Source organism: Vigna umbellata, chromosome 7 (assembly GCF_029865625.1).
Source record: "Vigna umbellata cultivar VRB3 chromosome 7, Vumbellata_1.0, whole genome shotgun sequence".
NCBI classification, from domain to species: Eukaryota; Viridiplantae; Streptophyta; class Magnoliopsida; order Fabales; family Fabaceae; genus Vigna; species Vigna umbellata.
In genome coordinates this window covers 7,190,641-7,214,628 of record NC_142171.1, presented here as the reverse complement: position 1 = coordinate 7,214,628, position 23,988 = coordinate 7,190,641, and the positions used below count along the sequence as shown (strand labels likewise).

General features: G+C 32.7%; 1 protein-coding gene and 1 pseudogene across 1 annotated transcript; one reads left to right on the top strand and one right to left on the bottom strand.

Moving 5' to 3' along the window:
• The first annotated feature begins 1,708 nt into the window (after positions 1-1,708).
• LOC124845117 (uncharacterized protein At5g65660-like) lies at positions 1,709-3,248 on the top strand. Its single transcript, XM_047322166.2, has 2 exons — positions 1,709-2,099; positions 2,583-3,248. The coding sequence occupies exons 1-2, from the start codon at positions 1,866-1,868 to the stop codon at positions 2,742-2,744; spliced, it is 396 nt and encodes a 131-aa protein (XP_047178122.1). The 5' UTR covers positions 1,709-1,865; the 3' UTR covers positions 2,745-3,248.
• Positions 3,249-11,275: 8,027 nt separating this feature from the next.
• Positions 11,276-13,581, bottom strand: LOC124839018 (uncharacterized; annotated as a pseudogene).
• Positions 13,582-23,988: the final 10,407 nt, after the last annotated feature.

Genomic DNA, 23,988 nt, shown 5'->3' with positions numbered 1-23,988 from the left:
ACACCCACACACAGTTTAAGAGCTTTCAAGAGAAGTAAGTAAATTGAATTTTACATTTTAACTTGATAGTTGAGAGAGTTTTTAAGTGGGTTTAATGTAAGAAAAACTAATATTTAAGATAGAATTTGTAAAAGAAAAAAAAAGCACAACATTTCTCTGCATACTTATAAGAATAAGATAATAAAATAATAAACAACAATGTCCCATAATAAAAGGTACAAGCCAACATCAATCCTAACTTTTTTGCTTTTCTTTTAAGAAGTGGATTTTGGATATATTTTTTGACCATGGGTAGCCCATTTCCGAGGCACACTGATTTGTGTTAATGTCTTGGTCCCCCTTGATCCTTGTGGGCCCCATTATTCTAGACTCTTCAACATTAAGGTACCTCCCCTTCATACAAAAGGAGGTTTGAAATGATATTTAAAAGTATGCTTCATAATTTGCCCATAGTAAGGAAACACCATGGTCTTCCTTGATGCAAACCAACACATATTCCTAAGTAATATAGAGTAATTTAATAAAAGTAATTATAATAATAATAATAATAATAATAATAATAATAATAATAATAATAATAATAATAATAATAATAATAATAATAATGATAAATCACTTAACTTCAACAAATCTAAATCTTTCAAGAAAAGATTAAAATATATATAATTTAATTAACTAGACATGTGACTATTATTAACATGTTTGGTTTTAAGTTTAAGAGACGTGATGATCTTTCGAAATTGTTTGAAATTTTCTTTTTATAATACTTTTTTTCATTTAAATATATATTTATATCTATTTGGATCTTATATTTGAAAAAATACTATTGCTATAATATTTTTTATAAGTTATAAGTCTTTGTTCGTTTTAAAGCTCAAAACTTTTATTATAATTATATCTATAAAATATTTATCTCGGAGAATTGAAGAAAAGAAAGGTATATTTAAATTTTCTTTCCTTACAACTCCTAATCAAGGATTATTGGATTTACAAATGTTCTTCATATAGGATATTTGATTCAGAATTCAAACTCCAAACTACTAATGCAGTGGAAAAATAAAACAAATCTATACTAGTTTATTCAAGCATGGTGAATGATAATTTACATTAGAATTTAAGAACATTGATTCTTTTGGATTAAAAAATTTCTTAAACAACTTCACTTGTTTATTTTTTTTTTCAAGTTCAAGCTTCTGTAATAAGTGTGACTTCTCTCACGGAGAGACACCTCAACACTCAAATTTAGGAAATAAGGCATATGGTGATTTCGAAAACTAGACTTTCCTTATAGAGGTTTTTGCTTTGTCCATCACAATTTGGTGAAAGGTACCTTTTAGGAAAAAGTGGACCATGCAGTCTAAAATTCGTGCCATTCTTCATACATAGCATGGTCCCTGAAAAACTCCAGAGCATAACTTCACCAAAATTCAAGATTAGAAGTAAAAAACTTGAAACAAAGTGATTCACTGCTCACTGTTTTTGATATCAAGGCATTTGAAAACTTCTCAAGTCACTCTCATTTCAACTCATTTCATTCAAAATGAATTTCACCAAACTAAAATGATATATAGTTGAAGAAATTCTTGAACACAAACACACACCAAGACACGAGAATTTCTATCTCTTTCCATAAACAGAAGTGTAGAATGAAAAGTGTGAGCACTCACATGAAGCTCAATAATAAACATGTCACTCTCCACAGTTCTCCCACTAACAACTACACCCCACCACCATCAACTACCTAACCTAAAGCAAAGCTGCTTCACTTCACTTCTTTTCTTATTTAACCTAAACATTCTCTTCTTTTTCACTCATTCACATTCTACATGAGAAGAGAGACACCAACACTGTACTAGACTGCAAAAATGGAGCTTCAGGACACTGCTGCAACTCGTGTCTCAATTGGATTTCCTCTCGGATTAGCCCTTCTCTTTGTCTGCTTACTCTTCATTTGTGGCTTTTTCTGCTGCTGCTTGCATTGGACTAAGCTTCAATCTTTCCTTCACTCTCATGGGATCATCAATACTCAATCTTTGCAACAGACTCAAATGCAATCAGAGTTAGCTTCCCCCTTCCACAAACCAGCTTTTCCTGTTGTGGTAATAATCATCCCTCTTCCTAACTCTTATAAGCTAATCATATATAACTAGTGCTCAAATACACAAAATTCATCAATTTACTCAGAAGTTTTACTACTGTTAAGACACAAGTTTGAAGAGGATTTAACTTTTTAACTGCTCAAACAACCATCTACCATGATTTCTAATATTTTAAGAACCACTTACATATCCTCCTTATTCTAAGGATTTGCTTAACAAATCTTTTCTAAAACATTAAACTTCTAGTTTATTTTCATGAGTACACTGTAAATTCAGCAGTATAAGGAATTTTTACATTGTTGTCTACCTACAATATATCATTAAATTTGATAAATTGATCACAGAGGACAAATTGCAGTTAGATAACAATGTAAAAATTCCTTTTATACTGCTGAGTATTCCAGTTGAATTCTTAAATTTATGCAGAAGTTGTATAGTTGTGAAGAATAAGTTTTATAACAGTGAATTTAATGGTATATGCAGATGATGAAGCAGAATTATGCAGAGAGTTTGCCTGTGCTGATGCCAGGGGATGCTGTTCCAAAATTCATTGCCACAGCATGCCCTTGTCAACCTCCAAGAGATGAAAGGATCACAATCCATGTGCAGAAGGAACCATCCACTGAATTTTGCAGTAGCAACTGATACAGTTTATGGTTTCAACTTTCAAGACAAAGCCTTGAACAATTTAGGTGGAATATATATATATATATATATATATATATATATATATATATATGAATAAGAATATATATATAAATATATGTTGGAACTTCTCACACAGGCTAAAACTCTTTGATATAGCTTTGTGAGGAGTGAGATGTTGGAACAAGCATGCAAGAAGGTGCCATGAAATTATTTGATAACTTTGTGCTGAGTGAGGTGATACTGATACACCATGAAGACTGAAGGTGCTGTAAGATAAAGAGTCTCAAACCCATTTGATTTTTTTTTTGTCAGAATGGGAAGAAAAGGGATGAATCATCAACCTGTCTCTTTTTCTTTAACAAAAAAAAGCTGATTGAAGGATGCTTTTTTTTTTTTTCCTACTCTTTTCAAGTTCAAACTAAAGTTTTGAATTTGGAGTTTATTGGAAGTATAATATGTGTTTTTATGAGTTTCTAATTATTTTAATGTTTTTCACTGAAATTCATTTAAATTGTCTCCTTTTAACTTATAGCAGGATATCTTAAAAAAACAAAAGAACTTATTAGAGCTTGGTGCTATGGAATGTACGGTTGATAGTCATGAAATGGAGATGTAAAATTATAATTGCAACAATTATAAGGAAATAATATTTAAAATGAAATAACTAAAGTTATCGTAGAGTAAATTACTATAGGACCTTTAATAGAATGGGGAATTAAATCTCTCTCTCTGTGTGTATATATATATAGAGAGAGAAAGAGATATAATTTATTAACTTACAACACTTTTTTCTCTTCTTTTCTTGAAAGCATCACTTACTTTTGAGAGGAGTATATCCAATAATATCATGAATTATGAAATACCCAAATCACATTTGAATTTCAAGTTACTTAAAAAGTAGTCAAAAGCACTCCATGGCAAGTCATTTTTATATATGTAGCTTTTAAAAAATAAACTTTAGCTAGATTGCAATGTACTAAATCATTCTCCAAGTTATAATTCAAGCCTAAATTACATTATATTAATAGAGTCACTAATTACAAATAGAAAAAAATTATTTGACAACTTTTATAAAGATAAGATTGTCTTTTTAAAAATTATTTTTTGTATTTATAAAAGAATAAAGTGAAAGAGAATGAAAAATAGCGATATAAAAAAGAATTCTAATGTCAAAGTAGCATGATCTTTACGAAGACTTCTATAGTTTTGGTACGTGCCCTTGCAATTTCCACTTTTGGATACATTTTAACATGACTTGTATACTATGGTTAACTTTATTAAAAATGAAATACAATTTATTTTTCAAGAAAAATATAGAGCCCAGAAAATCCATAATAGTAAAAAATATAATACATAATCCATAGTCCGTGCATTTGAACACATTTAAATTTAAAAGTTCAAGAGGGGTACGGAAGCATGAAAAATCAAATAAAGAAGAACAAAGTGTGTGAATAAAAATTTTCATAAAAATGACTATAAAAATCATATACAATTATAAATTTTAGTTTTATAGTAAATTTTATAGAATAAATTCTCACATTATAAGCTTATAATGAAATCTTTAGACTTTCACCCATTATGTGATGAAATATGGCTATCAAAAGCCCTTTTATTTGCTCTGAGTTGGTGAGATTGAAGGAGTAAAGATTATGACACCATGGAAAAGTTGGTCCTTACAAATCTTAGCAAAGGTACCAAAACTAGAAGGCACTGCCTATTTTCAATTCCCTTTTTCCATCATTACATTGTACTTCAAAACAATGAGCTTTTGCTTCACTCCTAATTTTATAAATTTTTTCAAGAAATTAAATACATAATTGCTTTACAAAAGCTGCTTTTGAAAAAGAGTTACTTAATTGAAAGAGTTACACGTTATCTGGTTGCCCAAACTCTTTCATGATTGAATTCATTGTTTGGAATATTCGGAACTCGTTTTAGAAAATAATTCATTTTCATTGTATGCTTGACTATTTTTAATTTTATGTTTGCATACTTTATTTTTTATTTTTGCCTAAAATCAAACTTTTACGAAAACATGATTTAGGTTTGCCTAAATTAGTTTCTGTTATGTAATTAAACATGTGTCGAACTGGTCTATTTTACATGTTTGGTAAGCTTTGAAAATGTCAGTTATATAACGAATGTAGTTATCGATTTGTAAAAGTAGGTGAATTTTACAACTTCAATTGTTTATGGAAGTGTAAATAACAATAGTTATATATTCAAACTGGTTGAAAATAGATATTTCCGAATGATGATTACTATATAATTATTATTATAAGTGTTTTGGATGGCTCAAGTTCAATTGTTTGGTCTCTAATGTGTTTGTTCAAGATCCAAGTTTTTCTGTTGAGAGGGTTTCTTGTGCGTCGAAACCAACTAGATGTTACTTATACTTTAATGTCAAAGTTAGTTATATTTAGATAAATAACAATAAATGTTATAATTAATGTCTGTAATCTATCTCCTTGTCTCAAACATTTATTTAATAGTTTTGTGGTGAGCTTTTAATTAAAGTTGATCCAACTATGGTCCAAACCAGAGTATCATACTTTAATTTTAAGTTAATTGGTTTTAGGATTGATCTTCCTTAAAACTATTTAGTTTGATTGGTCTAATACAAGACTGAACGATTTGTTTCGTAATCGTCCGGGCTTAATGGCTTGTTCAATAGATCGGTGATTGTCTATCTATTATGATGCATGGTCATTTTATTTGTTTAGTAATCGTTCGAGTTCAATAACCTATTCGTCGAGCTGGTGGTTAACCATCCTATCTAGTGCATGGTTGTCCAGTCTGTTTGATGATCATCCAAGCTCAATAGCTTGTTCACAAAGTAGGTGGATGACCTATTTGTGAAGTTGATAGTTAACTATTCGAATTATAATTAATCGTTCGAGTTATAACTAATCAAACTATCATATAATACAATAAATATAAAAGATAAAATGATTACAATTTCTTAAAAGATTATTGTCGAATAATGGAAACAATTCTTGATACATGAACTATAGTATAAAGTGTTAAATATGTTTATATTCTTAGTTCACATAATAATTTCACTATTGTTTGTCTTTTCTTTTTGTTCTGTTCATAATAGTTCTTTTCTCTCTCCATGCAATTATCATTTATTTCCATCCAAGTGACCATCTTAGCTTTACTTTCTCAAAGGTTTTTCACCATTATCACGTTGCCGACTAATATATAATTTCCAACATTAGGGTCTTGTTCTCTTCTCACTAGTGTAGTGAAGAGAAACGATAACGATTATTTTTGTTTATCCGCACCGGTTCTGCAACCGAGGTATATACAGACGAGGCAAAAAGTCTACCACTTTTTGCCTTGGTTCAGAACCGAGACAAAAAGGTGTATGCTTTTACCTGGTTCAAGGGCAACCAAGGCAGTAGAGGGTGTTCCTTTTTTTAATTTTTTTTTTCGCTCGGTTGCTCGTGAACTAAGGCAGTAGATGGGGTCATATGTCTCAGTTTGGAGTAGAACCGAGGTAGTAGAAGAGTTTTTCTTTTTTTTTTCAGATATCATGTATTGATACTAATTTATGAAACCAATATTGATACTAATTAACCTAATAATACAACAATGTAGTCAAACATGTTTTTTTTTTCAAAAATCATTAGACGGTGAAAGATCTCATAGCTTGAAAAAAAATAAGAGAGAAATACGTGAAGAATATATTTGAAAGCTAAAAGGTAAAGGAAAAAATCGATTGAGAGAGATCGGTGAAGAAAAGAAAAAGTAGATTGACTAAAACAATTTGATAGAAACTAAAATAGCCCTTTTGATTTTAAAAATCTTTTCTACTTCTATTTTCTATATTTACTATTACAACTATAAACACTACAAGAAAAAGTTGAATTACATACAACCAAAATCTGTATATAAGACCAAAAATCCGTATATAAAGCTTGGTTATATACGGATTATATACGGGCAAAAATCCGTATATAATTCTATTGTAGCTATAATTATATACGGATAAATCCGTATATAACTTATATACGGATATATCTGTATATAATCCGTATATAATTGTTTTAGAACAGCTAAAAAAGTCCTTCCACATAGTAGTTCCCCTGAACATGTCCATTTCATTTCATACAAGCAGACCTGGACATTATAATTGAACATTCAAAATTCATATAAGCAAACCTGGACATTATACATTGCACATTGACATATAATCCACAAAGGAAACATTGTACATGAATACATAAATATTGTTTACATCAAAATAATTGCAATATTAAACATTAGGTAAATTCATGAACTGGTTCTGGTTCTAAATAAGTTCAACAGTAATGGAAATTAGTTGTATAAAATGCCTAATATTGCATATAATTATTTCCATCTTGTGGTTGGTGGTCTGGTGATTGTTGTTCTGGAGGTTGTTGTTCTGGAGGTTGCTGTTCTGGTTGGACACCATTGGGTGCTTGATTTTGAACTTCAGAATTTTGGAAGTTTAAAAAGTCTTGTGCAGCTGTGGTTGCTGAAGGCGAAAGGAATGTCAGGAGGACGCCAAGAAAGCCTTGAAACTTTTCAAGCTGCTGACCATATTGTTATAATTGCGATTTAAGGTTAACAATTTCTTCTGAATTTTGTTGCTGAGTAGAAGAAGATGCATGTGTTTGTTGGATATGTAACTATCGACACAGTCATCTTGGGAACTGACATTTCCAATGTCGTATACATGTCCCTTGTATTTTCCACCAACAACCTCTAACCAACATCGGTTTCTCAATCTTTCCTCCTCCGCAGGGTCTAGAGGACTACATGCTGAGGCACCAACAGATGCACTCTCAGATCTTATTTTAGCAAATTTTGCTTGAAATTGTTCCTGTTAAATGAATAAATATAATAAGTAAACCTAAGGTTTAAAAACTGACAATGTATAATGTCATAGAGTTAGTAGAAACTTACATGGGTCTGCCTAGACCTTTCGTCCACAAATTCCCCTATTGATTGACGAATATGTGTTTGCTGAAATATCTCATCAACATGCACAGACCGATCAAGCTCTTGTGACTACAGACAAAATGAGTTGTTAATAAACATTTGTAAAGTTTATGATTACAAATTTAAGAAATAAAATGTACAAGTTACATACCAAACGAATAGCATGCTCATGCACGCTAATAGATCCTCCAGTGTGCAAACAACCACCCTTTTCAGATGTTCGATTCTTCTTAGCTGTTTCACACTTTTTTCTATAAAGTGGCATGTTCCACTTTTCCAGAAGACCATTCCAAGTATCCTCCCCCAGCCAATCAGGTTTTTTTCCTAGAGTTCTAGATTTTTTATACATCTCTGAGAGCCTATGAGATGCCTTGGTGTGAAATTTTATTTTACCTTTTCCTCATCTTCAGGCTTCCATGAAACCTTTCTCTGTTATATTAGAAAGAATAGGTTTGAATAATAATATCTTTATAACATATACATGTGGTCTAAGGAATAACTAGTTTGGTGTATGATGGTTAGTGAGAATGAAGAAGAATGGGAGTAAAGGAGAGAATGAAGGTATAACAAATATTTTCCATTGTGTACTACAAAGACAGAAACACAAACATTATAAATCAACATCATGTTGCTTTGTATCTTAATTTGTAAAAGTGTGTACCTTAAAACGGTCAAAGAAAACATCTCTAGTATACTTAGGGATTTGTCCCCATGTTAGCCATGCCTCATCAAACTGTTGGTTGATGGTGGTTGTGATTGCCTTCGATGCAATTCTTGTAGGATAAAACCTAAACCAAAATTAAACTCAAACATTAGAATAATACAACAATGAACTGTGTATATATATTAATTGAGTTAAATTTTTCTGTTACCCTCCTCCAACGGGTATAATCATTGGACGACTGTTGGAACATTCTTGTTCGTCATTATCGGGTGAACTGGAATGCGGATCTGCATCCACTGTACCAGGTGATGGTGCAATATTTGTGGGAGTTGATAGGTTAGAACCAACATTGGGAGAGAGTGATGACATTTGATTAGTAGGCACTTGGAATGGAGTGGGTGTCAAGCCAGGCCCTTGTATTGGAGATGAAAGAGAGGTAGGTGTAGATGTATGTGGAGTGGGAGTGAAGCCAGGAACTTGTAATGGAGATGGAACAGATCTACCAGTGGAGGTAGAGGTAGGGGTAGTTGGTTGACTACTTGAACCAATTTCATTATTGAAACGCGTAATCAACTTGACTACATAAGATTTCTTCCCCTTCCCCTTATCAGATTTTCCAGAAGGTGGAAGAGGAGGGCCAGAACCACCTGATGCCATATTCCTGTACGTGCAATGATGGAATTAAGAGTGTAAACATGATTCAATCAACAAGAAAAAATATGTTGCAATGGTAATAATATAAATTACATGCCAGAAAACAGGATTCAATCAACTTTTGTGTAATTCACTGTATTGATATGTTAGGTTGCAGAACTTTAAACGAATATGGTATATGTCTTTCATTCTCTTAATATACATGATAATTTCTACCTACTATGAGTATATATTGTGTTAGTAGTTAGATCACAAGTACATATATATAATGCAGAACTTTTGTAAATAGGTCAAGTGTTCACATTTTCTCTTGGAACCATTCAAATAATGTGCGTGAACCAACCAGATATGGTGAGAGACTTCACTGTATGCACATCCTTGGACTTGGGGAAGTCTGCATATCAGCTGAAAAACCTAGAGCCTTTGTTGGGTCAAGGCATTTTATCTTCAAATGGGGCAAAATGGGTCCATCAAAGAAAGATCCTAGCTCCAGAACTATACATGGACAAGGTTAAGGTATATAAGGTTTTCATTTTGCCTGCTATTATACTTGATTTCATTAATATCCTAACTTGCATTAACTTTATTTTATGTGCTCCCAAAGGGAATGATGAATATAGTCAGTGAGTCTGCTGTATCTATGGTAAACTCGTGGAGTAAAAGAATAGAATGAAGAAAGAAATAGATGCTACAAAGAAATAGATGCTAGATTGGGAACAAGAGTGAAAATAATCGATGTGATTGACAAAAATATTTGGCCATAATGAACTTCAAGAAAATACAATTGAATCCTACATTTCTAAACTGGACAGCATTATAAATGTAGCAAAAATAAATGAAGAACACGCCCTAACTCCATTAAGTGCTAGAACATTGAAATTCATCTTCGTTGTCATCTTCACCTTCTCCCTCTTCATTGTATTCTTCTGATTCAATTGTATCTTCATCCATTTGCCTTTGAAATGATGAAATATTGTTGGGGTCCACTTGTTCAAGACCAGCTTCTACATCTTGTAATCGGACAACTTCTTCAACTTCAATGACGTCATTAACATGTGACATTTCCTCCACTTGGTATGGCACATCAGTTTCTACATCATTAGAATCAATGCGTCCTCTAGGCTTCGTCTTTATCGCAACACACCAACCTCGTTTGTCCGTTCGTGATGTAGGATATGGTACATAATAAACTTGTTGTACATTATGTTCAATTATAAAAGGATCAAACAACACATATCTTTTATCCATTCGAATATCCACAATGCCATACTTTGAATCCATCCTTGTACCTACTCTCGATGGATCAAACCAATTGCAATAAAATAATACAATTTTCTTTTCAGTGGTTGTTGAATTGTATTCCAACTCATAGATGTGTTTAATGACACCATAGAAATCATCTTGACCTCCTTCTGTTAGCCCTTTAACATGAACCCCACTATTTATTGTCCTCTTGCCCTGGCTCCATGCATGGGTATGAAATTTGTATCCATTAGCAAAGAAGGTGTGCCATTCCTTTACACACCTTAAAGGAGCAAGTGATAAATCTCTAAGATGTTGGTTCCTCACACTTAAAGGCTCGTCATGAACCTACATTTAGAAAGGATATGAAACTATTCAATAATGTAATCATTAAATAATTAAGGAATAAATGAATGAGTAAGAATGATTGGAAGTCGTACTTTTTACCTGAACCACAATGAGAAATTAGCATGTATGTATGTCAAACTGTTTGACTCAAATAGTTGATAGGTATGTAAGAATGAGCTGTCAACATGTATGATGAGATTGGATCAAAGACAATTAAATATATCAATAAGAAATATTTGGGAAATATAATTGATTTAGGAAGCTTACTCAAGGTAAGGTTGAACTTCATTGCAATTGATCAAAACATGAACATGAGCTGATCTCAATTCTTCATCACTTAACCAATGAGTTGATTCCCTCCCAGAATGACGACCAGGTTGGTCAAACACTGATAATGTTGTCGTAAGGCTTTTTGTTTCAGTGTTTACTTCATTTCTACTGATTTGTGGTGTTAACATGAAGTTTTTGAAATAGTGGGAACAAAAATGAGTTGTCTCTCTGTGCAAGTATGATGCGCAAATAGATCGTTCAACCCTAGCTTTATTCTTAACCGAACGTTTAGCATATCCCATGAACCTACAATTACGAAAGTTACATGTTATGATTTTTGAATTATGCCAAGTAAATTGAACAATAAGATGTCATATTGTCACCTTTCAAATGGGTACATCCACCTATAGTGGACTGGTCCACTAAGTCTTGCCTCATATGGAAGATGGATAGGGAGATGTTCCATAGAATCAAAGAATGAGGGAGGAAATATTCTCTCCATCTTGCACAGAATGATTGGAATCTTTTCTTCCATCTTCACTAGGTCATCCTCGTTCAATGTTGTAGAACACAAATCTTTGAAGAAATGACTTATTCTGTAATGGGATTGAGAACATGAGTCGATAAAGAACTAAACGCTATAGGAAGTAAGCATTCCATAAACACATGGCAATCATGGTTTTTCATCCCAATGAGCTTTCCCCTATTCACATCAACACACCTTGACAAGTTAGAAGAATATCTGTCAAGCATCCTAAGATCTTTTACCCAATGATAGACTTGTTTTGTTTGACCTGCTGAAAGTGTATAATTTGCTTTTGGCTTGTACATGTTTCCATTGCTATGACTTTTTAGCTCCAAATCTTTTCGTCTACAATACAAAGCTATATCCATTCGTGCCTATTCATTGTCTTTTGTCTTCCCCACAACATTCACCACAGTATTGAAGATGTTGTCAAAGAAATTTTTTTCAATGTGCATGAAATCAAGATTATGCCTTAAGAAATTATCCTTCCAATAGGGCAGATCCCAAAAGATGGTTCTTTTCATCCAATTATGCCACTCACCATATCCATCAATTCTTCGTGCACCATTTTCAGTTATTTTAGGATAACCATTGATTCTATTCCAAACTTCTACTCCCGTCAGATATGGTGGTGCATCATCCATCTCCACTTCCCCCTTCTTGAAAGCATTCCTATTCCTCCTAAAGGCATGGTCATTCGGTAAAAACCTCCGATGGGAATCAAACCACGAATTTTTTGCCCCATGATATAATCTAAAAGCCTTTGTATTGTTCATCCAATGTGGACATGCCAGTTTACCATGAGTGCTTCAGCCGGACAACATACCATAAGCAGGAAAATCATTAATTGTCCACATCAACATGGCCCTCAAAATAAAGTTTTGTTTCGTTGAAATATCATATGTTATCACACCCGTCCACAACTTCTTCAATTCGTCTATCAAGGGCTCTAAATAAACATCTATGCCAACCTTTGGATTGAATGGCCCGGGAATGAGACATGTCAAGAACATGTAAGGTTTAGACATGCATATTTCTGGAGGAAGATTGTAACGGGTGACAATAATTGGCCAACATGAATATGGTATATTTGATGCCTGTACATATGGGTTAAAATCGTCAGAGCATAAACTGAGTTGTACATTGTGTGGCTCGATACCAAAGTCAGGATATACACTATCAAAGTGCTTCCAAGCCTCTCCATCACATGGATGACGCAAAACACCATTCGTTGACCTATTCTGATAGTGCCATGTCATATGTCCTGCAGTTTGTGTTGAGGCATACATTCTTTGTAGTCTAGGAATTAATGGCAAATAGAACATTGATTTCACAGGAACTTCTTTTGTAGTTGTTGCTCCCGTGTTACGTGGTTGATATATTGGCTTTCCACAAAATTTGCATTCAAGCAACGCCCCATCATTCTTACCATATTCATTATCATAGAACAACATGCAACCATCCACGCAACAATCAATCCTCTGCGATTGTAATCCCAACTTTGATACACACTTTTTTGCATCGTAGTATGTTTTAGGCAAACTTGATTTGATGGGTGTTCCATCCATAACCATTTTTGCAATAAAATCTAAGCATTGGTTAGGGATATTCCAATTTGACTTGCAAGCTAATAGCCTGACACACATTGATAATTTCGAGTCTGATGCTCCTTCATACAACGGTTGGTTTGCATCCAACAAAATATTATAAAACCTTTGTGTATCTTCATTCGAAGCCTCTTCAATTTTTTTAGAAGTAGTTGCTTGGCACGACTCATTTTGCCTAAGAGCATCATGCACCATGTCTTCCATTGTCATAAATTGGTTAATTGGATCACCTTTCGTCTCAACACCCATCCAACTTTCATGATTCTCTACATCATCTTCTAGAATTCTTTTCCTATGATCCTCCCAAATGAAATATTTAGGCTTGAAACCCACCTTGTAAAGGTGAACCTTGACAACTCTTTCGTTCAGAATCTTTGTACAATCGCACTTTAAACATGGACATCGAAGACCCCTATCTCTGCGATAACGTTCTTTTTCACAAGCTTTAGTTATAAACTCTTCAACACCTAATACAAAAGACTCTTTCAAAGCACCTCTTCCTCTATGACACCTATCGTACATCCATGCACGATTTGGTGGAGCACGATCCATGTTCTGTACATAAATCGATTACAAAACAATTAGCCATTGGTTAATACACGTCTCTATATTATGACACGTGCCCTATCAAATGGCTTCCTAATGAATAACCTAAATTAATTTAGGTACTCTTCTCTCTATCTTACAATGTTTTTCAACATGTCTCTATCTTACTACTTGTTTTGTACATGTAAATCACTATGTAAAATATTGTTGTTTTATATTAATCACTATGTACAATATTGTTTTAAGCTTTGAATATAGAAGGATATTGGCAAAACTACAACATTGAGCTAAAACTTTCACTACAACCAAACATAGTTAAAGAAAAAACAAATTAGGGTAGATAGTGGTTGATGTGTTTAATTGTTTAGCTAAATAATTTTAATTCCAAAAATCAACATTTAAAGAACTAAATAACCCTCATAATATGTTACATACAGTTGCATAAGCATACCTTTGCAAAAGTACAATTATTTATTGGTTAAGGTCTTACCAGGAGCTTTGGTTGATTGTCAAAATAAGCTTGTTGTATACTGGATTGCAGGTACCAAGTGCAACTACAAAAGAAACAACATCACATGTCAATTTATAATAAAGTAATAGAGGGGTAGTCAATTTCAAATCCTTTTATATCAATAGGAAACATATTATCAACATTTCCTCCACTAAGTAACATATGCAAATCAATAACTAAGCAGATCAAACATTTATCAAGTTCTACTTAGGTTATACAGTTTGGAATGAAGAAGAAAATTTAGAGTGTTGAAGTTGGAACATATTTTAGAGTGTTGAAGTTGGAACATATTTTAACTATAGGAGTGGTGGTAGGACAATGGGTATTTATGTGGCAACAATTGTTATCGTATTGAGGGTAACAATAACCTAACATATTTTATTACCCTAAAACTAAAATATATTAATATTCTTTTACTGAATCGAGTATTTTAAAAATTTATTATATTTTTTTAATCATAAAAATTTAAACCTACTAGTTATTTGACCTCGGATTAATTAGGTCACAGGAGGCCATTATTCCGTTTAGATTTGCACAATAGCTTTTCATACAATCCTAAGTCATTATCATTGCAATAACTATTACTAACTTTTCTCATTCCTTTTATTTTTATAGCCATAATGTCTCTGTCACACAACAAAAGAAGACGAGAAAAAAAAATAAAAATTTGTTGTGTTTTATTTTTCACTTTTTATCTTTTCAAGGAATGAAAAAAATCCAATGCAGACGTGGAATATGAAATCTTGAATTGAAACAGAGATTTGGAATGAGTGTACATAAAATTATCTGTTAATTTAATTTTTTAAGTTTAATTATATTTTAATTTTTATTAACATTGAAACAGAGACAAATGGTTTAAAAGAAAGAAAAATCATATTACAACGGTAAAATTATTTTATTATTTAATTACTTTTTAAATTTTTTATAAAATAATTATAATTGTATAATATTTATCACATTTTTGTTCTTTAAATAAAATAAAATTATAAAGTAGTCTTCATTTAATATTGTAAAAATGTGTAACAGTAGGGTCTAGGTTTTGTAGTTGGTTATCATGCCAGTCTCACACACTAGAGATTCCCATTTCGAACCTGGGTTCAGACAATCTAATTAATTTAACTTATACAGTTTGGAATGAAGAACAAAATTTAGAGTGTTGAAGTTGGAACATATTTTAACTATAGGAGTGGTAGTAGGGACAATGGGTATTGATGTGGAAACAGTGGTTATCAGTGATGGGTATTGAGAGTACCAATAACCAAGAAAGAATAAGATCATATCAAGCTCTCTAATGACAATCACCATAACATTGAACATTAAGATCATACAAAGATAAAAGCACAGATTATTAAGGGGGGATAACCCCACAATAAATAGATAAAAGAACAGATTAATGAACACATCTTACTGGAGTCCTAAGAAATCAGACCAGACACTGGACAACCACACCATACACACAAGGAACAAAGAAAACAACACAGGGAAAAACTCAGGAGTAAACATACCTTGCTTCAGTTTCTAATAGATCTTTTGCTTCACTGTACAACACTTTAAGCCTTCCCAATGAGGTACCCCACACTTCTCAACCACTTCAACACCTGTATCAAAGTCAAAATAAAATTTCAACAAAAAAATAAACACATATCATAGCAGAATGGATGATTCCTTATAGATTTCAACAAAAAAATAAACACATCATCTAATTATGATTCTAAAAAATGGAAGCAGCACCCTAAATGAAATATGTTGTGGATGATTCCTTATAGATTTCTAAATATGTGAGTTAATAATAATATTGAAAGGTGATGTGCATAACAAATTGAGGTTGATGATGAGTAAAGGTGAAATGAAAAGGTGGTGAAATTTTGCTCAAGTTAAGATGTCACTCCTACGTCTTCTGTTTAGCCTATAAGATTAGGTAAAGCAGTCTAAATTGGTTTGGTAGATGTGGGTTGCTCAAGTCCCTAAAGATTAAGTCTGTCAAATTATTTTTTCTCATCAAACACATGCTGAATTTCATTGTAGGGGGTGTTTGATGTCAATGGAAGATAGTAGGTTTAATGTCTCACTGAGAAGAAAGAAAAAGATTGGATTCAGTTTTTCATTTCTTGTGAAGTAGACATCTATTGATTTTGGCATACTAATCAAGTGGACAAAGGGTTTTGCAGTCTTTGGAACTATATGCATTTATCTACCTTTCCTGAGTGCAGAGCCACTTTCCAATTTCTATTATTTAACTTGGTGTGCATTTATTCACATAAAAACTTCAAACAAAACTAATTTAATAATTGCCTTGCCACTATATTTAAACACTAACGATAAATATTAATACAAGGGCATTGTGCATTATGAGGGGCAATGTAAGTTGTGTCATTTAATCAGAGCCACTAGCTACAATTTTATGTTTTGCTATACTTAAATGGTAACTGAAATATATTAATCCAATTCTGGCATGGCTGAAACATCAAACTACTTACACAGGCAGGAAGAGATGTCTAAGCCTTTAAAATGATGCATCTTATTAGTTGTTACATGCTGAAGCATTGAACCAAAAGTTCATATTCATTTAACTTAGTTTTTTGATTGAGAGTAATGAGGTGCTGAATGAATTTAAAAGTTCAATTGATGATTTACTTCAGTTGGAGAAAATTGATAAATGCATAATCAAAAAATATCAAGGATTCTTGTAGCTCACTAGAAATAAATCCAATGAGGAAGGGGAACTGTTCAAGGGTTTCATAAGAGGAGTGACACTAAGCTAGGGAGGTCTGGACAACCTCAAAGACTTCCAAAGGAAAAGCATGAAAACTATCACAAATATGGGTCACCTTTCTGATTTCTAATGTGACCCCTAGCTCCCATGTACCTAGCTTCACCATTGCTTAAGCCCAATTCATATACTACATCAAAAGAGGATACTTGTTGGACATAGCAGATGTCATAACTGAGGAGATTTTCAAAGTTTCATGTTCTTAACCTAATGGCTTGGCCTGGAGACAAACCTTTTCAAATGGGGGAATCTAGTGTAGTTATAGTGGTAGAAGAGCAACCACAACCATAGCAACTAACACCACCATAAAAAAACTTAGTAAAATTCAACACCAGTACCTCAACAACAACAACAATAGCCATAACATGACACCTCTTGAGAGCATACTTAATTTGTTAGCACTACTCTACAAGAAAAAGTTCCTTATAATGAAGGAACAAAGGAAGGAAGATCTGAAGGAAGCAAGCTAGAGTCCTCTGAACCGAAGGACTTCTTTGACTTTACACTAGAAAATTCTAAACCAAATAAAATTAACATATTACACCAGGTTCAGATTGAAAAAGGCTATAATACAAGGCAGCCAACTCTAGCAATGCATAATAGCAACAAATTCATGTCCATGCATTACACTAACATGTATCATAGCATTCACGACTTTACATACTTAATACAGTCAACAATACTTAAAAATTAACATTACACACACACACACACACACACACACACACACACACACACACACACACACACACACACACACACACACACACATATATATATATATATATATATATATTATATATATATATATATTATATATATATATATATATATATAGGGGTTTGCTAACGCGCGTACGCCTGTTTTTCAGTTGGTACATTTTAGCAATGTGTACCGGGTTTTAGTAGACAAAAATATCCTTATATATCATGGATTCTAAGTTTTAAGGTTAAGTGTATTTTAATAATTTTCATTTTCAAAACTAAAAAAAAAAAAGAAACCCCCCAAACCCAAACCCTTACTCACCTCTCTCATTCCTCTCAACCCTTTCTCTTTCCTCTTTCTTACTCCAATCTTTTCTCTGTCATCCCTAGCCCCAATTGAAAAAATCAGAAACACTTGCCGTTAAATAATCTTACAAAAAATGATTTTATAATGAGTTTTCATCTTATAATTTTTGTCTTATCTAATTTTATCCAATTTTCACAAGCAGAATTGGTAATTGACCTGGAAAAAAAATCAGAAATACTCACTGTTAAACAATTTCTTACAAAAAAATGATTTTATAATGAGTTTTTATTTTATAATTTTTGTCTTATCTAATTTTATCTAATTTTCACAAGCATAATGACATCAAAGGAATTGGTAATTGGCCTGAAAAAAAAATCAGAATCACTCAGTTGTTAAACAATTTCTTACAAAAAATGACTTTATAGTGAGTTTTCATTTTATAATTTTTGTCGTATATAATTTTATCTAATTTTCCCAAGCATAATGACATCCGAAGGAATTGGTAATTGGCCTGAAGGGTTTTTTTAGAGATGATGATTCAACATATGCAGATGATGAAATTAGAGAGGTTAGTGAAGATGGTGAAATTGAAGAGATCTTGAATGAACCTTTGCTTGAAGGTGAATATGTCAATGACTTAACTCTTTACAAAGACAAATTTTTTAAAGACAAGTGTTTCTGATTTTTTCAATTGGGGCTACAGTAGAATGACAGAGAAAAGGTTGGAGTGAGAGAGATGAAAGAGAAAAGATTGAGAGGAATGAAAGAGGTGAGTAAGGGTTTGGGGTTTTTTTTTTTTTAAGTTTTGAAAATGAAAATTATTAAAATACCCTTAACCTTAAAACTTAGAATCCATGATATATAAGGGTATTTTTGTCTACTAAAATCCGGTACACATTGCTAAAATGTACCAACTGAAAAACAGGCGTACGCGCGTTAGCAAACCCCATATATATATATATATATATATATATATATATATATATATATATATATATATATATATATATATATATATATGTACCGAAGTACATTGCATACCAAACCGAGCAAGAGAGGAAATTAAAAACACCTTTTTCTGGTTCCTTCGGCCTTCGCAGCACCAAGTTCTATGTCTCAACTTAAACTACAACACAGCAGCCTCAATCGATGCCTCGTCAAAATCCAACTACGTCTTGCCAGACGAACCAAAAATGGGGCAATGAAAGTAAAATTAACACAAATTAGGGTTCAATTTTAAAGATTTCTAGGCATTACAGATTACCATAAACATGAGGGAAGAGAAGAATCACTTACCACATTTACGGCTCCACAGAAGAATGATTTTGGGCTCGAGAGAGGAATGATTTACGACACGATAGGGTTCGCAGAAGAGGGGTGGAGTCGACCGACAGCTGTAGATAAGAGAGGTTCGAGAGGAGACGTGACTGAAGGTTTGAGACGAGAGCTGCTTGAAGGTTGGAGACGAGAGGTGACAGTGCTTGATGAAGGATTGATGAAGAGGGCTCGACAGAGAAGAGGGTTCTAGAGCAAGAGACTACGAAAGAGAGAAGAGAATTCTAGGGTTCGAGAAAGAGGGGAAAAAGCTTCACAATGAGAGTGATAGGCAGCTCGAGCATCCAATTAATCAGAAAAACATTTTTTTAAATAAATTATTTCCCACATCCGTATATAATATCCGCAGTTAACAACTTGGTTCTAACTGCATACGGATAATACGGGTTATATACGGATATATCCTTGGATAATTTTCCCGCCACCACGCGCAAACTTTATATACGAAATTTATATACGGATTTTTTTGTATATAAATATCCAAATATAATATCCGTAAATAAAGCCTTTTCTGATATCCGTATATAACTTTCATATATAATGTCTGACTTATATACGGATTTAAATCCATATATAATTCTCCGTATGTAATTCCATTATTTCTTTAGTGAAAGAACTTTTTTTCTAAATTATTCTTTAGAATAGTGAAATTACATATTTGGGTTTATTAGTAATAATAGGAAGTGCGAATAACAAATATAATATATAAAATGACTAACATCCTCAGCCCAATATAAATATAAGAGGGGGCTTTCTTGATGCACCCATGTTTCCTTCCTGTACTTCTAAATTTTACTATGATATCCATTATAACCTTAAAATATATATATATATATATATATATATATATATATATATATATATATATGGGGTTTGCTAACGCGCGTACACCTGTTTTTCAGTTAATACATTTTAGCATTGTGTACCGGGTTTTAGTAGACAAAAATACCCTTATATATCATGGATTCTAAGTTTTAACGTTGAGGGTATTTTAATAATTTTCATTCTCAAAACGAAAAAAAAAGAAACCCCAAAACCCTTGCTCACCTTCCTCATTCCTCTCAACCCTTTCTCTTTCATCTCTCTCACTCCAACATTTTCTCTGTCATCCTATGGTAGCCCCAACTGAAAAAAAATCAGAAACACTGTTAAACAATCTTAAAAAAAATGATTTTATAATGAGTTTTCATTTTATAATTTTTGCCTTATCTAATTTTATCCAATTTAAGCATAAAGGAATTGGTAATTGACTTGGAAAAAAAATCAGAAATATTCGCTGTTAAATAATTTCTTACAAAAAGTGATTTTATAAAGAGTTTTCATTTTATAATTTTTGTGTTATGTAATTTTATCTAATTTTCAGAAGCATAATGACATCAAAGGAATTAGTAATTGGCCTAGAAAAATCAGAAACACTCATTGTTAAACAATTTCTTACAAAAAATGATTTTATAATGAGTTTTCATTTTATAACTTTTGTCGTATATACTTTTATCTAATTTTCACAAGCATAATAACATCTGAAGGAATTGGTAATTGACTTAGAGGATTTTTTTTAGAGATGATGAAATTAGAGAGGTTAGTGAAGAGATCATGAACCTTTGCTTGAAGGTAAATATGTCAATGACTCAGCTCTTTACAAAGGCAAATTGTTTAACGACAAGTGTTTCGAATTTTTTTAATTGGAGCTACAGTTGGGATTACAGAGAAAAGGTTGGAGTGAGAGAGATGAAAGAGAAAGGGTTGAGAGGAATGAGAGAGGTGAGTAAAGGTTTAGGATTTTTTTTTTTAGTTTTGAGAATGAAAATTATTAAAATACCCTTAACCTTAAAACTTAGAATCCATCATATATAAGGGTATTTTTGTTTACTAAAACCCGGTACACATTGCTAAAATATACCAAATGAAAAACAGGCGTACGTGCGTTAGCAAACCCATATATATATATATATATATATATATATATATATATATATATATATATATATATATTAATTAAGTAAGCAATATTATTGCTTACTTACTCGTATTTACTATTGGTTGTGTTATATTTACTCTATCAACATCTCCAAGTCATTTTTACAAAGCATTCAATGAAAATTTTCAAAAATATTGAATTTTAAAATTTGATGTATGAGTGTCTCAGATTTTGAAATCCAAATTAAGAGGGTCTCAAATTTTAAAATATGGTTTAGGAGTGCCTTAGATTTCGAAATATGATTTAGGAGTGCTTTAGATTTCGAAATATGATTTAGGAGTGTCCAAAATGTTGAAATCTAGTTCTAAATTGTCATGGATTTTTGAAATCCGTTTCATAATCTATTTGATTTCAAAATCCAATCTAAAAGTTTCCAAAATTTTGAATTCTCTCCAATTTTGAATTTTAGTTTTCTATTCTCCTAAAATTTGACATCTAGTTTTGTTATCTCTCAGTTTTGTTATAATTGTTTAAATTTTTACATATTTACTATATTTTATTTTATGAATTTCTTATTGACACTAGTACAAAAACAGCGTACAACGTCGAATATTTTGGGCCTTTCACGTCGAATTCGATAACGACGTCATATCGGGAGACGTTAAATTGATGTCGAATTTAAAAAATTTGACGTTAAATTTAACGTCGAATTTTATCAATAAACGACGTTAATCAATTTTTTTAATTTTTTTAAATTAATTGTGATCCTTTTTTACAACTCTACGAGATCTGAAAAGCAGAAACAACAAATTTCAGTTTTTGGTATTTTGTAAAGCATGACCTATGAACGTGTAATATAGTATCAACAACAAACAACAATGACAAACAACAAACAAGTCCAATCAAACAACAAACAAGTTCAATCAAACAACAACAACAAACAAGTTCACCCAAACAATAACAACAAACAAGTTCAACAAAAAATAACAAGAAACAAGTTCAACAAATAAGTTCTTCAAAACGAAAACGAAAACTAACCTTGATTCATTGGAATAAAGTATTGCCACACGTGAGAGAGAAAGCAGAATGCGCCTATGAAGGACAACAACACGAAAGTAATCGGTCAAAATAAACAAAATTCATACCTAAAGTAGTAAATTAACATGCATTTGTGTCAAATGAAAGAAATAGTACATGTGATGGTCGTCAAACTTCGTTCGAGAAAAGTTTGAGCAGAGAAGAGGGTCTCGCGCGCTAAGATAATGTGAATGAATTTTCAATCTCCCGCTCAAATTTTTATTGAATTCACTAATTTTGACATCTAACGCTGGGGCATTCGACGTTTTATATCCTTTTACGTCGAATTACAATTCTAAACGACATTTAATAATTGCATTTATTTACAAAAATGTCACCGATCATTTTTAGCGTTGGCTATTGAGTGGTTCGACGTTGAACTCGTGTTATATGCTGTTTTTGCACTAGTGTGATCTCCATTTTAGTTATTATTCACTAGTGCAGTAAAGGAAAACGACAACAGTTATTTTCTCCTATCCGTAGCGTTTCCACAACCGAGGTATATACAGGCGAGACCAAAAGTCTACCACTTTTTTCCTCGGTTCAAATGCAACCGAGGTAGTAGAGGGTGTTCCTTTTTTACTTTTTTCTTTCGCTAGACTTTTGGCCTCAGTTGCTGGTGAATCGAGGCAGTAGAGGGGTCTTATGCCTTAGTTTGGAGTTGAATTGAGACAGTAGAAGGGATTTTTTTTCGTCAACCTTTCATCAATAAAAGGTTTTTTTTTTCCGTCAACCTTTCCTTCAATATCATAAGTAAACAAATTTTTCTTTATTAGTGTTATTAGAACATAACAATAAGAGAGACCACCTTATAGCAGCAATGAACCCAATTGCAATCGTGGTATCCCAGCCATTTATGTTCATACTGCAAACATCAAAACAAGTATTAGTACTCAATTTTAACATCTCTAAAAGTACTAAAAGCATTTTTGTGTGCTGAAACAAAGGATCTGAAAACATTTTTAAGCCAATTGTATTTTCAACTTCTGCAACATAAAGAGACTTTGGAGGATTAGAAAATTATTCACGAGAAAGATATGGCATCAACAGGTACCAGAGGATTTTTCAAACGCCCTGTTATGCCTTTACCCTATACCTTCCCAGCCCAGATTGTGCCTTATTGAACCTTCCCAGATTCGGCTTTAAAGGACCTTCCGAGATTGGGCTTGGGTCACTGCCCGCAAGCCCCAAGTTGCCACTTTATGCAGGATCGCTCTTCATCGCGAGGCTTTCATGAGACCAAGAAATGTCGACGCTGCACCACCGTTAGAAAGTAAGAACGCGAACAAGATTCGCCATCCTTTGGCGGCGACGAACACCACAAGATAATCCATGAATCACCTTGGCGAGCTGTTCCATGGAGAAAGGTTGTTGCTTGATAACAGTTGAATTTACCGTTATTTGATACTTAATTTTGATACTAAAAACACTTTTTCTGACTTAGAAACTAGCTTGGAATCATGGTTCTGATGAATAAGAGAGTTGAAGGTGAATTTAATGGCTTTGTGCTAGATTTCCGTGTTTTCAATAGGAATTGAGATGATTTGGAAGAAGATTTGAAAGTAGTAAGAAGTTGGAACTCAGGAAAAGATTGAAAAGCATTAAAAAAGAGAGATCGCAACAGTGTTGAGTGCCACTTTGGGGGCCCTCAGCGCCAAAGTAAGTTGTCTCACGCCTGGCTGCCCTTTTCTGGAGCCCTCAGCGCAGGATGTTCCTGGCTCGCGCCTGGGCGTCCTTTCCAGGGGCGCTAAGCGCAACTTTGACAAGACACACCACACTTGCTTGCCCTTC